This window comes from Haemorhous mexicanus, chromosome 22 (assembly GCF_027477595.1).
Source record: "Haemorhous mexicanus isolate bHaeMex1 chromosome 22, bHaeMex1.pri, whole genome shotgun sequence".
NCBI classification, from domain to species: Eukaryota; Metazoa; Chordata; class Aves; order Passeriformes; family Fringillidae; genus Haemorhous; species Haemorhous mexicanus.
Genome location: NC_082362.1, coordinates 1,011,045 through 1,036,542, shown reverse-complemented (window position 1 = coordinate 1,036,542; position 25,498 = coordinate 1,011,045). Strand labels below are relative to the sequence as shown.

Sequence of the window (25,498 nt, the reverse complement as noted above, 5' to 3'; positions counted from 1 at the left end):
CTGGAAGAGAGGAGTGTTAAGGTCCCTGCCAACCCCAGATGCTCTGTGACAGCTCAACAGAGCAGAAAACTCCCCCAAGTCCCCCAGAATTGCATTTTCTGTGATACAAATGGCAGTCCTGGGGAGCACAAAAGACAAACACAAACAGGAGGAAAAGCTTGGGAAGGGCTTTCCAGCCCATTTGTGGAGTCTCCCAAATTTCCGTTGGTGACAGAGGCCTGTAAATGTCCCAGCTCTGTCCCTGACCCTCTGTATGGGTCTAAAAGCTGCTGAGGAATTCCCAGCTGTGCCCAGGGCTGCCAGGACAGCTCCAGCTGGGATTTGGGCTCTGGCTGGGAGGAAGGAGGAGGCAGAGCCATCCCCCCCTCCTTCCATCAGGAGATGCTCTGGGTGTAATTCCCTGGAGTGTGGGACGAGCACACAGCCAGAGCTTTTCCACTGGGCCAGAAATGCACACAAGTTTCAGAGGCAGAGCATGGCAAATTACTGCTGAGGAGACAGAATGGATTCATCCCAGCAGCAGCTCCTTTTCTGGCTGGGGACTCAGAGAGCTTTTCCAAGCACCTCTGTAGCTCTCGTGCCTTGGGAGAGTGGATAAATAAAAATAACTCTATGTCATGGTTTGACTCTGGCACAATGCCAGTGCCCCCCATGAAAATACATCTTCCCTGGTGTCTGTTGTGAGATGGGATTAGAAATAGAGCAAAGCAGGCTCCAGCTTAGGAATAGAAAGGAAAAAACTTTATTAACCTACAACTATAAAAGAAACACACAGAATTCAGGATGAAAAGTGTTATGAACAAAAAAAGGGTTACCCATTTTTTTCCCAAAGGTTTTAGAATTACAAATTTAACCAGTTCTGGCAGAGGGGAGTGCTTTGTATGCTGTAATGACCTGTTAAGTATCAGTCGTTAGCCATCTATTGTTAAGAATTCACTCTATTGTATCAGCATCACCCTGCTCGCGGCCAGGTGGGAGGATGGCATCCTCCCACCCCAGACGGTGGACGGGAGGGGACCAGGAGTTGATATGCAAATAAGTTTAGAGCCAAGATGCAATGGGGCAAACTCCCCACCGAATGCAGCTAATAAACCCCTAAACCAGCGAGCCAATATGGAATTTAGAGATCAAAGTAGTGTCTGGACATCAGGGCTGAGGTCCGAAGCCAGCAGAGATGCTGAAAAACCTTAGTTGTCCCTCGCCCTAACTACGAAGACCTCAGCTGGGGTCAGTACCCTAGATGGAAAACTCTGTACTGGGACCCAAGCGTTTATACCCCCTCCTGCTCTCATGAGGAGAGGATCTTCGGCTCTACATTGGATAAAGCTGCATTTTCCTTGACCTATTCCAAATTCCTCCTGAGGATAATAATGGTGGGAGCACATACCCATCAGGATCCCAACCTCCAGCTGATCACTTCTACTAAAGGCATTAAAAGGAGAAAGATCTCCTGCTCTTTTATTTAAAAAACTTTCTAAAAACATTCCTCTTCTCCCCACTAAATTTTCAATACATCCACCCCTCAGATCACCTACTCTCAGTCTAGCATAACTCTTCAGAATATCAATTCTCAGGTTAGCAAGGAGAGAGGGGTCCCTCTTGCACTATGGGCTTCCCCTGGAATCACAGTTGGAACCTCTTGCATTTCCATGTCACACGTGGCACTGCCCGGAGATCCTTTTGCCATTGTGACATCTTCTTTCTATGCCCAGTGCTCTCACCACTGCTCATGGACCAGAGCTGCTTCTAGGGTTTTCTTTTTTAAAGGGTGTTTTGCCCAGTTCTAAAAAGAGCACAGTCTTTCACTTTTGGGACACCTGTCTCTCCTAAATTTCACCCCCCGGGGCTGAGGGGTCTCGAGAACAGAGATCATCTTCTTCTTCTTCCCTGAAGACGAAGGGCACCACCACCACCCTCCTCACCCGCCATCTCTGTTCACACACTCCTTCACATCACATCACTGCACTCTCTTGGCTCTAAGCCATTGCCTCCCTCTAAATGCAGTCTCTGTGTCACAGGAAAAAAATGGTTCTGTCCATGGCTATAGAAGAAAAGTCCAGCCAAAGGCCACTCCATCACTTCCTTTCACCTAAGATTCTTTTCAACTTCTCTCATGGCCCATTTCCTCTTATCTCATCTCCATCTCTCTTCTCGTTCAACTCCAGAAGGAATCAGCATTTGTAAGGTTTCTAGTATCTAAGAAAAGGGTTAAAAATCTCAGGCTCTGCCTGTCCAGAACTCCCACGGCTGCCCAGCCAGACACCTTCTCACAGCACTCCCCTTCTCCTTCATGCTGGCCGTGCTATCAAATTTCAAGGTGGCACAGGCACTGACACCAGCGCTCTCTCTCTCTCTCTCTCTCTCTCCTGGGGGAGGCTGCCCTATGCCTCTCAGTGCTCCTCCACCCTTCGATCTTGCAGGGGCCTTCACCTCCCTTCTCTGTCCCAGGCCTGGCCTACCTCACTCAGGCCTCGTGGCTTCCCCTCCCCTGCCCAGCTCGGAGTCGGGCAGGGCAGGTGTGTTCTCTTTCACGGACAGAACCCAAGAGAGCTTCCCCCTGCGCGTTCTCTGCTTTTAACCCTCCTGTGTTCTCAGAGGCGTATCCATGTCCTCACTGGCCACACCAGGTGCCAATATTCAAATGTGAGCACCTATTGGTTTGACCACAGCATCCCAAAAAAACTGGCTTCCTCTCAAACCACGACACTATAACAAATATAAATTAAAATAAAAATAAATATAAATAATATAGAAATATAAATAAATTATATATATATATAAAAATATAGCAGGTATGCACAGTTCCACCTTCCTCTTGGGTTGTTGGATGTTTGGCTGCTGTCCCCCAGGGGCTGTGGAAGGGCAGGAGCAGGGAAAGCTGTCGGTGGGGTGGGATCTGGCCTTGGGCAGCTCCATCCAAAGCACTCCTGGAGAGCTCCTGGGACTGCTGGAACTTCTCCAGGTGGGGTGAGGCACAGGGGAGGTGCCTTCCAGGCAGCTCAGCCACATCCAATGGCAAATCCCAGGGATCAGGGATGTTTGGGCTCGTCCCAGGGCAGGGCTGTGACTTCCACCCAAGGCTGGGATCTGGGAGGAGGGGCCCATCCAGCTGTGCCCAAAGCACATCCAAGGAGAAAAGGAGGACACCAGGAGTGCTCCAGAGTGGGCTGATCTCACCTGAAGCTCCAGGCCTGGAGGGCAGGGATCAGCTCCAATCCCTTACTCAGCATTTGCAAAGCTCCACTCACTGTGGAGGGGATTTCAGATTAAGCTCTTTAAGCAACAAAGCAAGATCTCTCTTTTAATGCTCTGCTTAATCCCATAATCCTGAGGGAAGGCCTCTCCTCCCTCCAGGAAAAAGGAGAAGCAGGTTTTTGCTGAGGGAGACATAATGACTTCATCCCCACAAAATCAGGTGATATTTGCTGATTGGGCACAGAGGACCTTGGGGGAAGCTGGAGTTTGGATAAAACCTTAAAGACCTTGAAGGAAAAAAACAGATATCCCCAAAACCACCCTAAAACCACAGGAAGGGGGAAAAGGGTCCTGCTGTGGTGGCCTTGGGGTGCACAGAGCAGAGCAGGTCTGCCTTGGCTTCAGGAGGGACTCGGGGCTCCCTTATGGGACAGGGAGCAAAATCCCCCAGTGCATGGCTGGGAACCATTTGGGATGGCCCAGGGCAAAGCTCAGCTCTTACATGGAACAACCCCTGGATATCATAGGATGGAAGGCACCTCTGGAGGCCTCCAGCCCAAGCTCCTCACTCAGTGGGGTCACTCCAGGGCTTGTCCAGGTCACAAAACCCTGCAGGGCCCAAGGCAGCCCTGGAGCCAGACCTTCCCCTGCACCCTCCCACCTTCCCAGGGAGGGAAGAGCTGCCACTGCCCCGTGCAGGAGGTTTGGGATTTCCAGGCTCAGGGAAGACAGAACACAAGGAGCACAAAGCCAGCACAGCCCAGGGCCTCGCTGCCTGCACTTTGAAGGCTTTAGATGGGAGATAAGAAACATCAAAACCTCACACTGTGTTATCAAAGGAGGAGTGAAATCTGCAAACAGCCAAGAAAATTCTGAATCCTATTGATAAGAAATAATATTGAATCTCTAAACAATGTGAACACTCATTTTCTGTCTCGCACTGATTCTGCTACAAACACTTCTCAGTTCATTCAGCACTACTCATAGTTAAAGTGATTTCAGCACTAATACTCAAAGAAAGCAGCCAGCGTGAGCTGGAAACCTGTTAGAGATGTGGAGTAGGTGACTCCTGCCAACATTCCTCCTGAACTGCTCCTCCCTGGGTTCAAGTTTGGGATCTCAGTCTGCAAAAGAGAGAAAAACGCTGCTGGGAGCTGCTTATGGAGATGGAACAGCCCCGATTGCAGGAGCTCTGGGGTGTTTGATGAGTGCCTTGGGCCATCCCACACCTGAGAAAGGAGCTGCAGGTGTTTCCTTGGAGGAATCAGAGCCACAGAATCTCTGGGGGAGGAAGGACCCACCGGGATCCAGCCCCTGGCCCTGCACAGACCCCAGACCCCCACCCTGGCACCCTTGGCCAAAGGCTCCTGGCAGCAGCCTCGGGGCTGGGACCTTGCTGTGGGAATCAATCACACAGACTCCATTTTCTTCATGGTGGAAAAAGCCCCTTCTTTATTTTCATAACTCCTTTTTATGCAGTTGTACAGACCTTGTGGGTGACTCCAATTGGTCAGGAGCTTTCTTGTTAATTACTTTATTGGTCAGTACCAAATTGTTACCCTGTATTGATTGGTCACTCCAACCCCCGGGGTGTATGTGCAGGAAAAGTTGTGGCAGATAGTTTTCATTTTTCTATCTAACGGTGTAAAAACAGTTTATACAGGTGCAAGTTGTCTTTCACCCAGGAATAGATTGTTATGTTAGTGAACTGCTCACACCAGGATTGCTTTCATGTGGGAACTTGCAAAGGACTGGTCTGACAAGGCCAGCCACTGATTTTAGGAGAGCAGGCCTGATTTTATGAGGCCTTTCTTTGTAATATTTCTACCTTACTGCAACACCTTTCCCTGGGGAAGACAAGTCTGTCCAAAGTTCTGAGAGGAACTGAGGTGGATTTGTTTTTCCAAACAAGCTGTGGGGCTGCTGGGAGATAAAACCAGCACTGGGAGATAAAAGAAACAATGGGAAGGATTCCACTGATTGACGGATGGAAAAAGATCTTTGCTTTTACAAATAAACTTTAGGTTTGCTGATAAACGAAATTAGACATTGAAAGATGAAAGAAACAATGGGGAAGAAAAACCCCTAAATTCCATAAGAATTAAAAATTAAAAGAGAGGGTTGTACATTAGACAGGAATCTTTGGTATCAGGTGTTCTGGGAAGTCTGAACCTCTCAAGTACCTCAGAAATGGGGAAAGGGAGAAGGGAAATGTGGCTGGGAAATTGGAATAAAAAGGAGGCTGTGTCCTCCAAAAATTGGAGAGATCCCAGGGGAATGCCCCATGGCCTCTCCCTTTTTTGGAATAAAGTAAAAGGACTCTGTCTCCTTTTAGGACATAAACCTCTGGTGTTTGTGGATTAATTTTCCTGACAGTTCCATCACCCAATGCTGCCAGCAGCCCATGCTGCTGGCTGAGCAGGGGAGAAGCAGCCCTTGCTGCCTCACAGGAGGGTGTGGGGGTCAGTCAGAAAGACCAAAGGGGGATTGGGGTTTTACCTGCCCAGCCTGAGCCTGGGAAAGAAGCAAATAAAACAAAAGTGCAGGTGAAACCTCCAGGCTCAAACAAACACATCTCTGCTGCTCTGGCTCTCAGCCAGGGGATGGTTGGAGCTGGGATGGAGGTGTGTGAGGAGCTGCCCCCAGTCCAGAGGGGCTGAGGAGGGTGGGAGCCCCCAAATCCCTGAATCCCACCTGGCTGTGCCATGCAGGGGAAGGCGATCTGAAGCTGTTTGAGCCCGACCCCCCCCGGCTGTCCCTCCTGTCAGGAGTTGTGCAGAGCCACAAGGGCCCCCCTGAGCCTCCTTTTCTCCAGGCTGAGCCCCTTCCCAGCTCCCTCAGCTGCTCCTGGGGCTCCAGACCCTCCCCAGCTCTGTTCCCTTCCCTGGACACCTCCAGCCCCCCAGGGACATTCCAGAGTTGAGGATCCCCATGGCCAGGATGCACCAACAGCAAGGGCTGCACTGAACCTGTTCCAGGGCAGAACTCTCCAGCCAGGCCCGGTTTGCACAACCTGGGGGGAGCAGCCCTCCAGAGGGGATCAGTGCCAACCCGGGCAGGCGTGGCCAGGTGCCCATGAGGATGATCTGACCGGAGGCTCCAGCTTTCCCGGGAAAGGCACCCCGGGCTGCTCCTTTAGCAGCTGATTATTGCTGCCTTTGATGCTCTCCCTGCTTCCCAACCAACGCGTGTTCAGCACTGAGATGATTTAGCAGCTGAGCCGAGCCCAGCCCCTGGCACAGAGAGGGAGTTTAGCAGTGCTTGATCTCCCAGATGGAGGTGCCCCAGAGGTGAGGATTATGTTGTTATCAGCATCCCTAAAAATCCTGGTGATGGGAACAGCAGAGACACGGAAAGGATAGAGCATTTCTCCTGTCAGGATTTCACCACCTTTTTGTAAGTAATTCCTGGTTTCTGAATTTTTTCAAGAGTTTCTTTGGTTTGTTTTATTGTTTGCTTTTTTGTTTTGGTTTGGTTTGGTTTTTTTCTGGAGTAATTCCATGCAAGCCTTCTCATTGACTTCAGCCTGTCCTGAAGCGATGGGGATTTTTTGGTTTAAAAATTTGTATTTGGAAGATGCCCCAGTCACTGCTCCCTGGGGGTCTGAGTCCCCTTGCCCAGGTGAGGCATCCACTCATCCCAGCAGCTCCAGAGGGCCTTGAGCCTCTCCTGAAGAGGGATGGGGAGAAGGTGGAAATGCATCCTTGAGGCAGAACCCAGCTCCAAGGAATCCCAGAATGGCTTGGGTGGGAAGGGACCTCAAAGCCCATCCAGTGCCACCCCTGCCATGGGCAGGGACACCTCCCACTGTCCCAGGCTGCTCCCAGCCCAATGTCCAGCCAGGCCTTGGGCACTGCCAGGGATCTAGGGGCAGCCCCAGCTGCTCTGGGCACCCTGTGCCAGGGCCTGCCCACTCTCCCAGGGAACAATTCCTAATTCCCAATATCCCATCCAGCTCTGCCTTCTGTCCATTTGAAGCCATTCCCTGTGTCCTGCCCCTCCATTCCTTGTTCCCAGTCCCTCTCCAGCTCTCCTGGAGCCCCTTTATTTCCTGGAAGGGGCTCTGAGCTCTCCCTGGAGCCTTCTCCTCTCCAGGTGAGCACCTCCAGCTCTGCAGCCTGGCTCCAGCCCTGGGAGCAGCTCCAGGGCCCCTCTGGACTTGGGCACCAGGGATGGGGCACTGGGTGGTGACAGCCATAAATCCCCTGCACTCCGCAGGCTAGAATCACCCCCACCCTCCTTGGCCTTCATGCTGCTGCTGCTCCTGGGTTTCAGGGGGGCAGGTTTGGCCTGGCAGGAGCTGGGCTGGTGCCTAGCTAGGTCCCCTCCTCCCAAATGTCCCTGCTGGACCCAGGGCCAGCAGCTCTGGCCACCTCCAGTCCCTGCTCCGACTGCTGGGCTGGGCCAGGGAGGAGGCCCAGGGCAGGGGGACCTGCTGAGCTCCCACCCCTGGGACAGCTCAGCTCCAGCAGGGCCAGGGCTTCCTTAGGAAGATTTCCCTGGGATTTATTGCCTCCCCTTCCCCCTAGTGAAGGAGTAGAAATGTCCTGGCTGGGTTGGGTCCCTCCCTCTGGCAGCTCCTCAGTTTGCAGGTGACAAAATGAGGACGATGCCCTTCCTTCAATGAATTCCCATCTCTTCTTCCTTCCCCCTCAGGGCACAGCAGCAGCTCCAACATCATAAATGATTTAGGAGCAGAGCCAGATGAAGGCAAAGCTGATGGATGACGATGCTCTGCTTGGGGGAATGTTTTCCTGCTGGAGGTTTTTTGGAAACAAATATATTTATCCTCATGCAAAATTGAAACACAGCCCCCATGGCAGGTGACTCAGCCCTGAGTCAGGATTCAGCAGGAGCACAGCTGGAAGAGCCCATGGAGCAGCCAGGAGGGCTCCAGGCTGTGCCAGGGAAGGGGGAACTGGACCAGCCCAGCACAGGACTGCTCAGGGCTCCTTCAATTCTCCCTGGCTTTAAGAGGTTAAAATTATTTTTGTCCATTTTGCCCCTCAGGATGGAACTTCCTGAGGCTCCAGGTTGGGTTTGGAAGCACCAGGTGCCCCTTTGCAGGAGGTGGCAGCCAGGACATGCTCTGTGCCTTGGCTTTGGGTAAAACCCCCCAAGCCGGGGGGGGGGGGGGGGGGGGGGCAGCTCTTTGGGGGTCCTGGGCAGTGCTGGAAGCAGGAGGGAGGATGGGGAACCCCAGCAGCACCATGATCCAGATCAAAGCCTATGGAAAAGAGGATGGAATTACAGGTATTGAGCCAAATACACTTAGGGCAGCACGAGAGCATGGGCTGGTCCTGAGCTGACACCAGAGAGCTTCTCCCAGCTGGGACCTTTCACTGAACTGAAACCCTCCCTGAACTCAGGTCACTTTTCCTGGGGTGCATCCCATTCCCTGCAAGCCTCCCTGAGCAATCCCAGCTCTGCAGCCCATTTTAGCTCCACCAGGAGCAGTTCCAGGTGAGGCAGGAGGTGCTGCTGTCAGAGGGCAGCAGATCCCTGCTCCCAGCAGGGCAGAGCCTCCCTGGCACAGCCCGAGCAGAGTCCCAGAGCAGGTCCCACAGCTCCAGCTGTGCCAGCCAGGTCCCCAGTTCTGGGTGTCCCCAAGCAGCCAGAGGGTTCTGTTCTGGGGACTTGTGTTCTCTTGTGCCCCTGGAAGTGCTGGGTGTGAGCACCCAGCTCATGGGTGGATTTGGGCACTGGAAGATCCACCCTGAGCACGAGGCAACTCCAGTGGAACTGCAGGAGATCCTGGCCTGGCTGCTATGGAAGCAGCTCCAGATGTGGCCCAGGTGGGTGTCCTGGTTCCACCCCACAGGGCTGTGCTGTCCCACAGGGAGGGGAAAGCCCCATTTTAGGACATGGCAGGCGCCAATTCCCATGGAAATGCTGAGGCGCTGACCCTGTGTCACCCACACTGTCCCCTGCAGTGCCCTCCCTGCCCAGCAGCAGCGGGAGGAGCAGGGAGAGGATGGAGGGAATGCAGGGACAAAGGGAGGGTGTGGGGGACATGGAGAGGATGGAGGGAATGGGGGGACACACAGAGGATAAGGAAGGATGGAGGGAGTGTGAGGACACAGGGGAGATCAGAAGGATGGAGGGAGCACAGGGAAGATCAAGAAGGATGGAGAGAACAGGGAGCACCAGGGAGAGGAATGGAAGGAGCACAGGGAGGATCAGGAGAGGCCTCTCAGCTCCAGCGAGTCCTCCAGCCTCGAGGGGGTGGGACCCTGTGTGACAGGGACAGCAGGGACTGGGTGCCCTGGGGGGCTGCAGAAGAATGGCACCAATGCCAAGGACAGGGCAAACACAATTTTCTTTGGAGCCCCCTGGATTGCCAAGGGAAGGCACTGTCAGGGAGCTGTGGAGCACCTCACAGGACGAGCTGGTTCCTGTGGCAGCGCCAGGATCCTCCAGCTCTGGGGCTCCTCTCCCAGAGCAGCTCCTGCAGCTGCCAGTGCTGCCAGGGGTCAGCAGGGAACTGGGATGGACTAGGGGGTTCTGCCAGGGAGGTGGGTGTGGGATGGAGGGAATTTAGAAAAGAGGAAAAGGTGCTGAAGGCCAGGATCCATTGAGGGGACCTGGATACTGAATACTTCAGGCCCCAGAATTTCAGCTGATGGTCCAAGGTTAACTGGAGTCATGTGTCCAGGGAAAGGAACAGAGCTGGGAAGGGTCTGGAGCCCCAGGAGCAGCTGAGGGAGCTGGGAAGGGGCTCAGCCTGGAGAAAAGGAGGCTCAGGGGGGCTCTTGTGGCTCTGCACAACTCCTGCCAGGAGGGGACAGCCAGGGGGGTCGGGCTCTGCTCCAGGGAACAGGGACAGGAGGAGAGGGAACGGCCTCAGGCTGGGCCAGGGGAGGCTCATGGGGACATCAGGAGGAATTTCCCCATGGAAAGGAGGCTCAGCACTGGCACAGCTGCCCAGGGCCCTCCCTCAACCTCCCTTGGGTGGAGTTCCTATCCCTGGCAGTGCCCAAGGCCAGGCTGGACAGGGCTTGGAGCAGCCTGGGACAGTGGGAGGTGTCCCTGCCATGGCAGGGGTGGCACTGGATGGGCTTTAAGGTTCCTCCAACCCTCCTAGGTTTCTGTGATTTTTTTTTAAAACATACTCAGGAAAGGCACCCACCATCCATCACCCACAAACCCACCCAATGTTCCCCCTTCCACCCCACATGTGTTAGGAAAGAGCTCTTACACAACATTTGTGCTTCTCATCTCCTTCCAATCCACCTCCCACCCTCCCTGACAGACCCTGCTCAGCAGCCACACCATAGACACTCTTGGAAAAACTCCTTTATTTTCCTTCTGCTTTAGAAAGTCTTTGTACAGCTTAAGAAAAGAGGCTGCTTCTAAAAAGCAATGGAATCCCCATCCCAGGGATGCTCCATCTGCAGAACCAGGCACACCCAGCTGGAGCCCACAGGGAAGGACTGGACCTGGTGTTGAGGGCTGCTGGGAGTGGGATAACACTGCTCTATTCCCAAAGCCATGAGCTTTGAAGACACTTGGAGAGGTATCAGAAGCTGCAGCTGGTATCCATAGGGGTGTATCGATAGGGGTGCTGTTACAGCATTCCCAAGGTTTGGCTTCTTGGGAATGGGGTTTTTGCAGGAAATGACACCACTGTGTAAAATACCTGAACCTGAACAAAGTCCCTAAAATTATGCTCCCAGCAGGGATCAGCTTTTGGATCCAGGTCTGGCTGTGGCCCTGATCCAACCTTGTGGGGCTGAAAACCCCTGGCAATTTTCCTTGGGGATGTGGAATATTTTACTGCCAGGTTCTCCTTACAGAGGAGTCCAAGGAAGCCTCTGGCCCCACATCCCACTCCAAACACTCCCCACTGAGGAGATCCCAGCAATGACCCCACCCCCACTGCTGCTGAACCAGTTCTGATTTATCTCAAGAGAACATTATCAGTATTTCCATCCAGGAAGCCCTAAAAACAGGAGGGAAGGGTTAAATCCAGGCTGGACCCACTTCCCAAACATCAGGATAATCCAGGAGGGTGGACCCAAAATGGGTGTCAGCCCAAAATGGAGTCCTGGGAAGGCCAGGGTGAGAGAGCCCAGCCCTCAGGACCCTGAGGTGTCTCGTGCCTTGTTCTTCCTCTGGAATCTCACATCCAGGGGGTCAAATCCCCGTTCCTTGGCCCCAAAGAGGGCCCAGGGAGGAGTCCTGGCCATGTAGTCAGCTGCTGTGAAGGTCCTGGAGCCACCGCTGCGCTCACGCTCCCTGACCAGCTCCTGGAAGCGGCTGTAGTCAATCCAGGTCCTCCACTCGCCATCCACCTGGAACTGCAGCACAGGAACAGTGAGGGAGCCAGGAGCACCAACCCCAGGCTGTGCCAGGAGCAGCTGCCTGGGGATGAACTGGAATCCCCAGCTGGTGCTTTTCTAATTCTGCATCACAGGGAGGTGCAGTAAAGCCATCCAGAGGCTCCTGTAGGATACAACTTTAGTAGGAAAACAGGGGGAACTCAGGTGCATAAACACTCAGAGCCAGCAGGGAACTGATTCTCCACCTCTGCTCTGCCCTGGTGAGACCTCCCTGCAGAGCTGCTTCCAGCTCTGGAATTCTCAGCACTGAACAACCTCATCCTCCAGGAGCAGGCCCAGGAGCTGCTCCCAGCAGAGCCCTCTGGAGCCAGGCTGGGAGAGCTGGAGGTGCTCACCTGGAGAGGAGAAGGCTCCAGGGTGAGCTCCGAGCCCCTTGCAGAGCCTGAAGGGGCTCCAGGAGAGCTGGAGAGGGACTGGGGACAAGGAATGGAGGGGCAGGACACAGGGAATGGCTTCAAATGGACAGAGGGCAAGGATGGATGGGATACTGGGAATTAGGAATTGTTCCCTGGGAGAGTGGGCAGGCCCTGGCACAGGGTGCCCAGAGCAGCTGGGGCTGCCCCTGGATCCCTGGCAGTGCCCAAGGCCAGGCTGGAGCAGCCTGGGACAGTGGGAGGTGTCCCTGCCATGGCAGGGGAGGCACTGGATGGGCTTTGAGGTCCCTCCAACCCATCCCAGGATCCTGTGATAACTCCATGAGGGCTGCACTGCTGGATGCTTTGCTGGAGCCTTCAGAGCACCAGATCCTCCCCCACTTTGCAGGAGGGAGACTCCTAAAATGCCTCCCAAAGCCTTCCCAGACCTTCTGCCCTTGCCCTTGACACTTCTATGGGAAAGCCCTTGGTGTGGGGAGCTGGAGAGCTCTGCAGGACAGGGTGGATCTGGGGCCACACCTAGGTATCCCTCATGGAGAGACACTGCCACGGTCACCCCAACCCCAGCGTGGGACTGTGGCTCCAGGGCAGCCCAGCCTGGGACAATGGCCCAGGAGCAGCACCAGAGGTATGTACCAAGGGATTGGGACAGATTTTGGATGGATTTGGGTGACTCTGGACAGGGCAGGAGGGCTGTGGTTGGGAACGGGGGAGATGAAGAGGTTCAATGACACAAATCTTCTTTGCATGTGAAGAATGGCTCACTTTGACAAGCTGGAGCTGCATTTGTCTCCCAGACCTGCTCTGCCCATTTAGCCCTAGCCATGGCTGAAGCCTCAATTAGGATTTATCTCAGCTAAGAGCTTATTATGCATTTCATCCAAAAAAAGATGGAAAACAGACCGGCTCCTTGGTTATTGAGGATTTTTTTCCCCCCAAACTTGATGGCTGTGCATTTCAAATGGCACTTGACTTTGTGCCCAAGAGCTAAAAGCTTTTTTGGTTGGAAAAACTGCTGACACCTCTGAAATTCTGCACTCAGCCATGGCTGATGCTCCTCCATCCCTGCCCATGGAATTACAGCGTGTCTCTGCCGGGGCTGGAGCCAGGAGGGGACACTGCAGAATCACAGAGCACTGGGAACCAGTCCTGGCATCAATCAAGGGGCCTAAGGCTCATTTCTCTTGTGCCAAGGTGGGGACGTGTGTGAGGCCACCAGGAGAGCAATGGCAGAGAAGAAATCGTGTCACCTGTAAAGGAAAAATCCTGATTCCAACAAGGATCAGGGCTCTGCAGAGCTGAGCTCCCCCCGGGGCTGGGGAGGTGACAGTGTCACACCTAACACCAGACTCTGCTCCCTCCAGGTTTGATCCATGAACACTCAGCAAATTAAAGGGCAAACCCCAAACCAGAGGATCCAGCAAAGGCTTTAAGGCCCAAGGGGAATTGGCCTCCCACTGCCAGAGGGTTGGATGGGACATTGGGAGGCAATTCTCCCTAGTGAGGGTGAGGAAGGGCTGGGATGAAATTCCCAGAACAGCTGTAGCTGTCCCTGGATCCCTGGCAGTGTCTGAGGCCAGGCTGGATGGAGTTTGGAGCAGGCTGGGACAGTGGAAGGTATCCCTGCCATGGCAGGGGGTAAGACTGGATGGGTTTGAGGTCTTGTCCCACCCAATCCCCTCCAGGATTCTGTGACCCCATTCCCACCACAAAAACCAAGCTGGGATCCATTCCAAAGCAGATCAATCAATAACCACCATTTTTAGTGCGGTGACAGCACAGCCATGAACCACAACACCAGAGGGGCAGGTGTGTCATGGGGAGAAATAAATCCCAAACCCAGAGTGGGGAAGAACAGCCCCAGCTGCCCAACTGAGATTTACAGCTCAGATTTAACAATGTTATGGCTGTTCCACAGTAATGAAAGATTTAGGGCTCAAAGCATCCATTTAACAGGTGAGCCAACCCTAAACATCTCTGGGATCCCAGCCTAACATGGGCAGGTGTTTCAGGGAACTGTTCACTGCCTGTCGGGCCCTTCAGGGTGATAAATATATGGACACAAGACAAATGGCTAAGAGCCCTCCCCTGGTTCTTCCCTAGGCTGGAGTCACAGAGTGCCACAGCTCCTTCAGCTGGCCCTGGGCTGGGCTGGAAAGGGAAACTCTTCCCTCCCTGAGGGCTCTGCCCAGCACTGAGGTGACTCAGGAGCTCCTGAGCTCCAGTCCCCAGGGTTCCAACACCCTCTGCTCCCTACAGACGTGCCACGGATGCACAGCCAGGAAAGTCCTGATGGAATCCTGCAGATCCTCCAGGGCAAGGAGCACTGCTCCAGGCAGGCATTAATGATGGGATCAAGAGGCACAGGAATGAGGGGAAACCTGGAACCCCAGGCTGGGCCAGGCTGGAAGGGAGCCCCGAGGGTCCCTGGTGCCACCTCCCTGCTCAGGCAGGGCCATCCCAGAGCCCAGGGCACAGCATTGTGTGCACAGGGCTCTGCAGTATCCCCGCTGAGGGAGACTCCAGCCCCTCCCTGGGCAGCCTGTTCAGGGCTGGGCACTGCCCAGGGCAGGAGTTGTGCCTCCTGGGCAGGGGCAGCTCTGGGCTCAGTCCCTGCCCAGGGACAGAGCCTGGGCCCTGCTCTGCCCCTCCCTGCACACAGGGACACCCAGGGACAGACAGGGACACTCAGGGACACCCAGGGCTGAGGGCCCCTCTCAGCTGGGGCTCCTCTCCAGGCTGAGCAGCCCCAGCTCCCTCAGCCTTTCCTGGGCACAGAGATGCTCCAGGCCCTCCTCATCCTCCCAGCCTGAGCTGGCCCTGCTCCAGGAGCTCCTGTCCCTGCTGTGCTGAGGATCCAGAGCTGGACACAGCACCCCAGAGGTGCCCCCAGGGCTGGGATCCCTCCCTGACCAGCTGGGTCAGGACAATGATTAAATTAATTACCAGTTCATTAACCCCAGGACACCACTGGCCTCCAGGGCTCTCTGCTGACCCAGGGACAGCTCAGGGTCCCCCAGGCCCCTTCCTGGCAGGGCTGATGTAGCAGACGCAGGGCCGGCTACGGCTCTGTGGAGGGATGTTTAGAGACAGGTATTTGCTGAGTCATAGGAATTGAACCAGGAGTCCTCACTCTGGTCCTCCAGGCCTGCTTATCTCTCTGTGACCCCATAGGCTAGTGTCCCTAACCCTTACAACTGGTCAGTTTTCAATCCTCCCTAACCCTATAAAAGAGGCTGTCTTGGCCCATTTCTTTGGAAGAGCAGCTTCAAGACCCTTTGTGAGACCCTCAGAATAAACCATCGTGGGACCCTTGGCCGCCTTCTCCTCTCTCTTTTCTCTGCCTTCCAGAAGCCACGGCCAGCCACAGCCCCTATGAGCAAGCTAAGAGCTGAAACCATAAAAGAGCTGATTTTCACTGAGAGCTGACAATCACTAAGCTTGCTAGGGGTCACGGCTGTGCCACAGTCTGGCCTAGGGCACCCCAGCCTCCAGAGGGCTGAGGTGTCCGGCCTTGAGACTGCCTGGGGCGCTTACCCTACGAGGGACCAGCTGTCCAGCTAAGGAGCTAGCCCCGGTGGCATCATTTTTATTTTACAGGCTGGAACAGAACAGCCCCAGGACAGGGCTGGGCTGGGCTGGGACAGAGCTCATCCCTCACAGAGCCCTGGGCCAAACTGGGAGAGATCCATGGATCCAGACTGGGAGAGATCCATAGATCCATATATCCTAACTGGGAGACATCCAAAGTGGGACAGATCCATAAATCCAGACTGGGAAACAGCCACATATCCAAAGTGGGACAGATCCATATAGCCCTCCATGCAAACAGGGATAGCTCCATAAATCCAGACTGGGATATATCCATATATCCAATCAGAAACTGGGATTAAATGGAGAGCCAGGTTCCCTGGAAGCATCTGCAGAGCCTGGCTGAGCCCTCCCTTTGCTCCTGAACTGCCAGGAGTGGCCCTGACCAGGACAATTCCATCACTTCTCTTTGGCAGTGGATTCACAGCTGCTCTCACTGCAGCAGGAGCAGCTCCTGAAATCCATCAACATTCCTGAAGGAGAAGAGCCACGCTCCAGGTTGCTTTTCTTATCAACATATTTGCAGAGGTAGTTTGGGGGGTGGAACATGTGCACAGATTAAGGATAATCCAGGAGCACCATGCACTACATTCCCCAGACATGAGCAGTGCTGAGAAATAATCCCAGGTGTATCTGACAGGATAAAATATGGGAGAGAGGCTGGGATGTGACACAGGGAATGCTGAGGAATGGAAGGCAGCTAAAACCAATTAGTTTGTCCTACCAATGGTAATGTTGGATTTCCCTCAGAGCCAGCCATGCTGGCATGGGGAGGCTCCTCCTGAGCCACTCACTCCAGTCCTGCACCACAAACATCCAGAGGATTTTCAGGGAAGGACTGAACAGCACATGAGAGAGTGGAGCAGAGCAGGAGGAAAAGAAAGAAGATGCTGTGGTGGCTCCTGCAGACCCCATCCCTGCAGGGCTAGAAGCACAGGATCCATCCTGCATGGAGAACTCCCCTCCTCAGAGCTGGGCTGCCCTCCAGGATCCCTGGGGAGTACAGTGGGAGTGGGAGAGACCCCAGAGCTTTGGGGCTGCCTCAGCTCCTCTGTGGTGAGAATCCTACAAACAGTGGGGCTGGAAAACTCCTCCAGGATGACCGAGTCCAACCATCCCCAAAGCACTGCCAAGGCCACCACTGCCCCATGTCCCCAAGTGCCACATCCACTGGGCTGTTAAACCCCTCCAGGCACAGAGACACTGACACTGCCCTGGACAGCTGTGCCAGGGCTGGACAACCCTTTCAGAGAGAAATTTTCCCAATATCCAACCTGCCCCTCCCCTGGCCCAGCCTGAGGCCGTTCCCTCTTGCTTCCTCCCTGCTGTTGAAGATTCAATGATACAAAGTCCTCAGATCCAACAAATGGATTTTCCCTGGGGGATGCACAGGATTTAATGGTTAAATCCAGCAATTTTCACAGAGTTTTAAAGACCATACACCAAAAATAACAATCAGCAGCCAGCAGGGGAAGCAGCCCCACAAAAAAACCACAAACAAACAAAAACTCTAACCCAGAACAAACAAAACCTGCCCCTTCCAAACCAAATAAAAATAACTATAGAAAAAAAAATCTCACAAAGCTCCCCCCAAAGACAAACTCTCAAATCACAATAAACAAAAATAAAAGAAAGCAAAACAATTCCCCCAAAAATCCAAACACCCTAAAGCAGGGAAAAAAAAAACAAACCCAAATTCAATACAAGAAAAAAACTCCAAATCCCTCCCCCAAAAAATAAACCCGAAAAAATCAAAACCAAGCAAAAAACCCCAAATCAAACAAAAAAACTCAAAGCCAACCAAACCCCAAACCAACCCAAGTTCACCAAAACCAACCAAGAAAAACCCCAAAGCTGACTAAGACTCCTCCTAAAGTAAACCAACCCCCAAAACAAAACAAACAAATGCAGAAGAACTCCCACAAGAAATTGCAAACCAAACCCAAACACCACACAAAAACAACCAACCAAAACCCAACCAACCAAAACCCCAAAGCCACCAATGAAACACTTGGTCCACAGAGACTGTGACCCACACCGCCCTCTGGGGGACTGTCAGAGGGACAGACAGACACTGAGCTGTGCTCAGGGCTCTCCCAGCTGCTGGAACTGCCATCCCACAGCAGCACTGGGAGGGGCAGATCCATCCTGCTCTGTGCCTGCCTCACCTGAACTCACCTTCCCAACCCCAGGACAGCAACATCCCTCCTTCCCAGCCAGAACAGCAACTTCCCTCCTTCTTGAGGCTCTCCAGCCTGGCACCACGGAGCACCTGGGGCTGGAGGAGCTGGGGGGGGGCTTGTCACCATCATATTTTCTGAAAAATCCTCTTTCCCAGGATTCTTCTCCTGGGAAGCTGAGAAGCCTCAGAGAAAAAGGAAAAGAACATTATCTCATTTGCTTCTCCTGTGTTTTGATGCTTTGGAATGCGGTTGGAGATCGTTTATCCAACATGTGGATTGTTTTTACTTAATGCCCAATCACCATCTCTGACGAGAGTCAGGGGTTTTTCATTAGTATCTTGTTATGCCTTCTGTCTGTATCCTTTCTCTAGTCTTTAGTACAGTTTAGTGTAGTATTCTTTAATATAATATAATATCATAAAATAATAAATTAGCCTTCTAAGAACATGGAGTCAGATTCATCATTTCCTCCCTCCTCTGGGGACCCTGAAAATACCACAGGGGCTGGAAGCAGCTGTTGGGCTGGAGCAGGAGCTGTCAGAGCAGAAGTGACCCCATGCCCAGGTGGGACCCAGGACTGAGATCCCCCTCCAGGTGTGGCTGCCAGCCCTGAGCCCTGTGCCCATCAGTGGCCACTTCCCTGGGCACGGCATCAAAAAGGGAAAATTATCTGGGTGGCTCCATCCTGAGCTCTTCCATTTCCCTCTGGGGACAGCCCATCCCTGGGATAAAGCAGCAGCTTTGCACCTTTCCACGGGCTGCCTTCAAACAGCACACTTCACCACCTGCCAGGACCAGCTCTCCAAGAAAAACAAACAATTCCCAGAATTGTGACCCCTTTCTCACTTCATTAAGGCTCACAATTATTTAAGGGTCCCTTTGTTTGACAGGGGAAGTGACTGAACTGGAGTCACTCAGCAAAACAAGGAGAAATATTATGTGAAATTACACTGAACAGGGTCACAGTGCTTGGCAAAAACCTGCAAACTCCTCCTCTTGAATTGTAATCCCAACCTCAGGCTTTAGGAAGGAATTGACCTGGTTTTTAAGTTGCAGGTGAGGTAAGAGATGATAATAATGGCCTTAAGGGGAAGGAGGGCAGGGATGAATGGGATATTGGGATGGAATTGTTCCCTGGGAGGGTGGGCAGGCCCTGGCACAGAGTGCCCAGAGCAGCTGTGGCTGCCCCTGGATCCCTGGCAGTGCCCAAGGCCAGGCTGGACAGGGCTTGGAGCAGCCTGGGATCATGGAAGGTATCCCTGCCATGGCAGGGGGTGGCACTGGATGGGCTTTAGGTCCCTTCCCACCCAAAGCACTCCCTGACTGACCCCACAAGCAGTGGGATGGCAGGCACACAGAGCTGAGCCTCTCCACTTCCCAGTCCATGGGGCTGAAGGAAAACCAGCACAGGAACACAGCCCTGGGAACAAGCAAGCCTTAAATCCCCCAGCAGCTCTGCAGACAGGATCTGGGAGCAGCCACCAGCACCACAATTCCCATCAGTTTTAGCTGGGAACAACGAGTTCCACCCTCAGTGACTTCAGCCTGTGCTCAGGAGCCAGCAGAGGTGTCAGGACACCGGGAACTCCCCCAGAGGCAGCACATGGAATGCCTGGAGATGGAATTCACTGTTCTGGATCCCCAAAGAGTGGGACAACCTGAACTACCCTGAGCTGAGCCCAGCAGAGCCACAGCCCATGGAATCCTGTGCTGATCCCCCTGACCCCGGGGTGCTGTTCCAAGGGAAGGTTCCTTATGGCAGATTTGGGGTTTTTAATCCCTGCCCAGCTGCCAAGGGAGCCACGGCTCCACCTGGCTGTTCCCACTCCCAGGGATGGAAGCCGGGTAACTTCAGCACAATGGAGAGCTACTTATCATCACTGACACAGGCAGGCCAGCAGAGCCACCTTCCTGCTGCCAGGAGCCAAGGGAAAAGGGAGAGAACCTTCGGGAATTCCACCATTCCCTGCTCACAGCTGCTCTAGGGAGGCTGCTTGGCTGCTGAGACACCTTGTCCTCACCTAGGGTCACCTTGTCCTCACCTGGGCTCCACGCCATACCCTGCTCCAGGGATGTTCCATGTCTCTGTGACCCTCTCCTCCAGGTTTGGTTTTCCCCTGATGCTGTCCCTGGATCACAAGGACAGCTCCCACTCTCTGAAGGACAGAGGCAGGAAGGAACTGAACGTGATGGACTCTGTCCCTGATGCACCCCTTGTCAGGGGATGTGCAGCTGGGAGTGAAGTGCTTCCTCTTCCTCCCTAAATATAGCAGGGATGCTCAGTGTGGGATGCTCAGCATGGAACACTCCAGTGCCTGTCCCCGAGCTGTGCCTGCACAAGGAGGAAAAGGCCAAGTCCCTCCTGGCTGGGATGATTTTGTGGCTGAAGGACAGGGATGGGCACCTCTGGTCAGGCTGCTGCCCATCCCCAACACCTGCCCTGGAGGTGCTGTGACACCCCAGCACTACAGCCACACAATCCTGGGCTGCTTTGGGTGGGAAGGAACCTTAAAGCCCATCCAGTGCCACCCCTGCCATGGCAGGGACACCTCCCACTGTCCCAGGCTGCTCCAAGCCCTGTCCAGCCTGGCCTTGAGCACTGCCAGGGATCCAGGGGCAGCCCAGCTGCTCTGGGCACCCTGTGCCAGGGCCTGCCCACCCTCACAAGGGTGTTTGGGTATGGGAAATGAACTCACTGAAGGGATGTCCCCAGCAGCCTGTCCCTTTGTGGATGCCAAGGTGCCCCTGCCGTGCTGGAGAACACAAGGCTATCCCAGACCACATCCACAGGGAGGCAAAGGGAGGGCAGGAGCCCACAGCTGCAGCACCAGGGAGTGTCTGCATCCAGGGAGGAACACTCTGCTTGTGCAGTCTTGGCTGTGGGCTGGAGGGAGGTGGGTGTTGGTCCCTACTCTCAGGAACAAGCAACACAACAAGAGGAAACAGTCACAAATTGTGCCAGGGGAAGTTTAGGTTGGATATCAGGGAAATTTTCCTCACTGAAAGGGTGGTCAGGGCCTGGCACAGCTGCCCGGGGCAGGGGTGGAGTCCCCATACCTGGAAGTGTCCCAAAGGTGTGTGGATGTGGCACATGGGGACCCGGTGGTTCTGCTGGGTGCCAGTTGGACTTAATGATCTTGGAGAGCTTTTCCAACCAATCCCAGGCCTATCATATTAATTAAAGCATAAAGGGCTGATGGCAGCAGGGTGCTGAGCCCACCCTGCGAGCTGGGAGCTCCAGACAGAGCAGGCACTGGAACTGCAGGAGCATTCCCTGAGTTGTGCATCCCCCAGTGAGCTGGAAATGAGCCCAGGGGTCCCAGGGATGCTCAGACATAGAACCCTCCTGTCTTGCCCCAGAGCTCTGGGATCCCTGAGGAATCTGCTTGAGGACAGCAGCACACACAGCACTGACTGAACTGGCCAGAAACTGCTGTTGTAAAGCCCCAGGGAGCTAGAAAACAACAAGGGGGGAAAGGGTTAATGAACAAAATGGGCTGGAAGTGCTTTGGGACAAGGACAGGGTGGAACACACATAGAAAGCAAATCCAGCACCATAGGGCACAGGGATTTAGTCCAGAAATGACCAAGATATTGAATTTCCATCAGAGAATTCTTCCCTGCGAGGCAGCTGCAGCACCTTCCCCCTTCTCAGCTTTTCTGGTCCTCCTGAGGGGGCACTGACTGTCCCAACCAGGAACAGCAGCAGCCTCAGGCCTCTCTCTGGAAAAGGTCCCTGGAATTAACTGTTCTATTAGAAAGTTGCTGCTGTGTTGATAGTTCAGCCCATTAGTTCAAAGTGATGCCATAAATCCCATTTTTGTGACTATGGTTTATGGGATTTACTGGAAAGCAAAGAGAATTATGCAAGATTTCAGCACTGCTGTCAGAGAATCAAAGAGGATGGAGCCCAAATATCAGGCAGCTCCCAAAGAGGGATGGGAACCAGGGGAAGGCTGGGAGGAGGATGCAGGAAGGGCAGGGAAGAGGAGCTCCCAGGCAAGGGAAGGCTGCACCCAGCTCTGACTGTCCCCACTCATCCCTCAGGCTCCAGCAGGACTCACCCATCCCTGGCAGGGCCTGGAGCAGCCTGGGACAGTAGGAGGTGCCCCTGCCATGGCAGGGGTGGCACTGGATGGGCTTTAGGGTCCGTCCCCACCACAACCAGTCTGGGATCTGAGGAGCTGACACCCAGTGCCCCAAAGCCATGGAAATCCCAGGAACAGGTGGGTCCTCAGGCCATGGGGAGCAGGGCACAGGGGCTGCTCTCTGGGGTGACCTTTGGGGCTGTGGGAAGGGTAAGTGAAATACAACAGCTTGCTGTGAGGATTCAATTTTTAGGACTTTTTGAGCTCCCGTGGGATCCAAAGCTCTCTGAGATTCAAGTGGGACCCATCCTCACCTGAGGGCTCCCAGGAGCACCTCCCAGAGAGCAGAATCCACTGCTGGCCAGCAGGGAAAAGGGATGTGTGTGGGAAGGGACCTGGAGGCTGAACAGGAGAGTTTTAGGACCCTGAAGGCCCCCAGGAGCCCCAGTTCCCCTCTGGGGGCCACCCCGTGACCTCCAGAGAGAGAAAATAACACCAGACACAAACCCTGCAGTTTGCTTTCCTTAAAATCCCTTTTCTCCCTAAATCCCTGCCCTTAAGAGACTTCAGAGCTCAAGTCCTGAACTGTCACTCATCACAAGCAGGTGCCAATTAACAAGTCCCATCCATCCCAGGCAGCAGCTGCAGGATGGATTATTCCTGACATTCCCAGACTCCTTCCTACAGGCTGGCATTCAATGGCAGCACTAAACTCATCAGGAGCATTGTTTGAACACCTTCAAACTCAGACCTAGGAAAACACCGTGAAATAAATCACATTTCTTAATGATTTTTATCACACTCTTCCTGCAACTCCTTAATTTTTTAAAGCCCCCTTTGATTTTGCAATTACTCACTCCAGTTTGATCAATCCTAGAGCACAGGTTTTCCTGCAAATAATAGGCACTGACAGATTATATTCTCCACTATAGCTTGAAACTCAAAAATTAAACCCTAATGGAAATAAATTTATTTTTTATTAGCTATTTTAGCACCGAGGACAGATTGTTTCCCACAGATACCCTCTGCTAATGGCTGTGGAAGTAGAAGCAGCTGTTGAATTCCTCCTGGACAGGTACCAATTTATTCTCTTTGCTAATGGTGTTACTTAAATTCTGCCTCAAGAAGGTTTCTGCAATCTGTTTGTATGCTTTCCTGGACCTTACAATGCAAAAGGAGATTTTGCTTTCCCAGGAACAGTTGCCAGTGGCAACAGGCAGGAGTGAGACTGTAAATAAAGCCAATTTAAGGTGAGATCAAACACAACCAGTGCCAGCTATCCTGGTTTTCTCTGCTCCTTCCCAGCTGCTCCCTTTGCAGATTCCAAAGTAGGTTTAGATTGGATATTCAGGAGAAATTCCTTCCTGGAAGGGTGGGCAGGCCCTGGCACAGGGTGCCCTGAGCAGCTGTGGCTGCCCCTGGATCCCTGGCAGTGCCCAAAGCCAGGCTGGACAGGGCTTGGAGTACCCTGGGATCGTGGAAGGTGTCCCTAAAATGGAATGGGCTTTAAGGCCCTTCCAACCCAAAGCAATCCAAGAATCTGCAATTTCATCAGGTGCCCAGCTGGCACATTATTATCTTTTTCTGCTGTTCTTCTATTAATCTTTTCTGAAGCTCAGAAAGTAAATATGTACTCATTATTTTTCATTTCCTGCATCCTTTAAATTTTTTTTTTTTTTGGCATTTCATTTGTATTTCATTTCATTTCTTTTCCAGTACTTGAAGAGGAGATGGTGACAAACCTTTCCAGCAGGACCTGTTGCAAGGGCTGATGGATTTAAACAGCAGCAGGGCTGATTTCCATTGGATATAAGAGAATATTGTTTACCACGAGGGTGGTGAGGCCCTGGCAGAGGTTGCCCAGAGAAGCTGTCATGGCAATGCAGATCCTGAGGGGCTGGAATGTGTCCAGGGAATGGAATGAACCTGCGGAAGGGCCTGGAGCCCCAGGAGCAGCTGGGGGAGCTGGGAAGGGGCTCAGCCTGGAGCAAAGGAGGCTCAGGGGGGCCCTTGTGGCTCTGCACAACTCCTGCCAGGAGGGGACAGCCGGGGGGGTCGGGCTCTGCTCCAGGGAACAGGGACAGGAGGAGAGGGAACGGCCTCAGGCTGCACCTGGGAGCCTCAGGGGAGATTCTGGGGAAATTCCTTCCTGGAATTTGTTGTCCAGCCCTGGCACAGCTAGCTGCCAGGGAGGTGGTGGAGTCCCCACCCCTGGAGGGGTTTAACAGCCCTCTGGAGGTGGCACTTGGGGACATGTGCCAGTGGTGGCCTTGGCAGTGCTGGGGGAGTGGTTGGGCTTTTCCAACTCAAATGATTCTGTGCTTTTCTGATCCAAATGTGGTGATTCTGCCTCTGGAGAGGTGGCTCAGAGCAACACGAAAATAACAGAGCATCCCGAGTCTGAGTGGCAGAGGGGTGTGAAGGGCTGGAATCCTGGGGCACACCATGGATTCTCCTGGCCAGTGACTGGAGGGGCTTGGGAAGCTTTGGAAAGGGCTGTGGCAGCAGCTCTCTGGCCACAGAGAGAAACTGACAACTTTCCCAGGCATTGTGCTAGGAAAGGTTGTGAAAAGATCAGAGAAAATAATGAGAAACAATTCTTATCTTTACTTGCTGCCCCTGTTGTTGTGAACATGTGGAATGTGTTATGGAGATTTGTTTACCAAAGGGTGGCTTCTTGGTTGGCCAGTAGTGATGGGTTTGGATTGAAGGACCAATCAAGTCCAGCTGTATTGTAACTGTCTATAAAGGAATGGGTTTCTTAATAATAATATAGTAAATAGATTGATCAGCCTTCTGTGAATCATGGAGTCAATGCTAATTATTACCTAGCTGAGGGCCCACTGCAGTGACAATGGGCTGCCCAGGGCAGGGGTGGAGTCCCCACTCCTGGAGGGGTTTAACACAGGTGTGCACGTGGCACCTGGGGACATGGGTCAGCCTTGGCACCGCTGGGCTGGACACAAAGACCCCAGAGGGCTTTTCCAGCCTAAACAATTGGGGATAACTCTGGAGAAGAAGGCTGTTAGAAGCAGAGAAGCAGCTGTGCCCCCCAGGCAGGCTCACCTTGCTGTGGGCCAGCAGCAGGCAGTTGGAGTGCTCGTGCTCGCAGGCAATGCTGTAGTCCGGGAGCAGCCGCGCCAGCTCCTGCACGAAGCTCAGCACCTCCCCGTGCCACGGCACATTGGCCATGGTCAGGTTGCTGGCAGAGCTCTCCCCACAGTAGGTCACACCCTGGGGACACAGGGAAACAGGACAGTCAGCTCAGCCATCCCCAGCCCTGGCAGTGCCAGCCACAGCAAACCCTGCAGCTGCCGGCTCTGCCCCCTCGCACCCCATCCCATGGCAAGGTCACAGATCCAGAGATGGCATCAAAATGGGTCCCCCCAGCAGTGACACACCCCCAAAGCACTGTGCCAGGTGTCCCCAGCAGTGACACACCCCCAAAGCACTGTGCCAGGTGTCCCCAGCAGTGACACACCCCCAAAGCACTGTGCCAGGTGTCCCCAGCAGTGACACACCCCCAAAGCACCGTGCCAGGTGTCCCCAGCAGTGACACATCCCCAAAGCACTGTGCCAGGTGTCCCCAGCAGTGACACACAGGCTGGGCTTGATCCTGGAGTGCTGCTTTAAAAGGAGTCAAAGGCAGGATGCTCCCGTGTGACCAAGGGACCTTGGAGAAGGTCACTGGGGCTGGAAACATGACAAGTCTGGAAGAGTCTCAT

At 53.7% G+C, this 25,498-nt stretch overlaps 1 protein-coding gene across 9 annotated transcripts in view; it reads right to left on the bottom strand.

Annotated features, from left to right (window-relative positions):
* Nucleotides 1-719: 719 nt before the first annotated feature.
* Nucleotides 720-25,498, bottom strand: part of TYW1B (tRNA-yW synthesizing protein 1 homolog B) — a 106,308-nt gene continuing 81,529 nt past the window's right edge. For 8 of the 9 annotated variants that reach the window (XM_059866157.1, XM_059866159.1, XM_059866158.1 and 5 more), the window contains 2 exons: nt 24,840-25,007; nt 10,474-11,495 (listed from right to left, as the gene is read on the bottom strand). In XM_059866157.1, the coding sequence (XP_059722140.1) occupies nt 11,274-11,495; nt 24,840-25,007 (390 nt within the window). In that variant the 3' untranslated portion in view covers nt 10,474-11,273. Of the gene's footprint in view, nt 4,320-10,473; nt 11,496-24,839; nt 25,008-25,498 lie in introns of those variants that run through there. The other variant, XM_059866163.1, reaches the window with a different exon arrangement.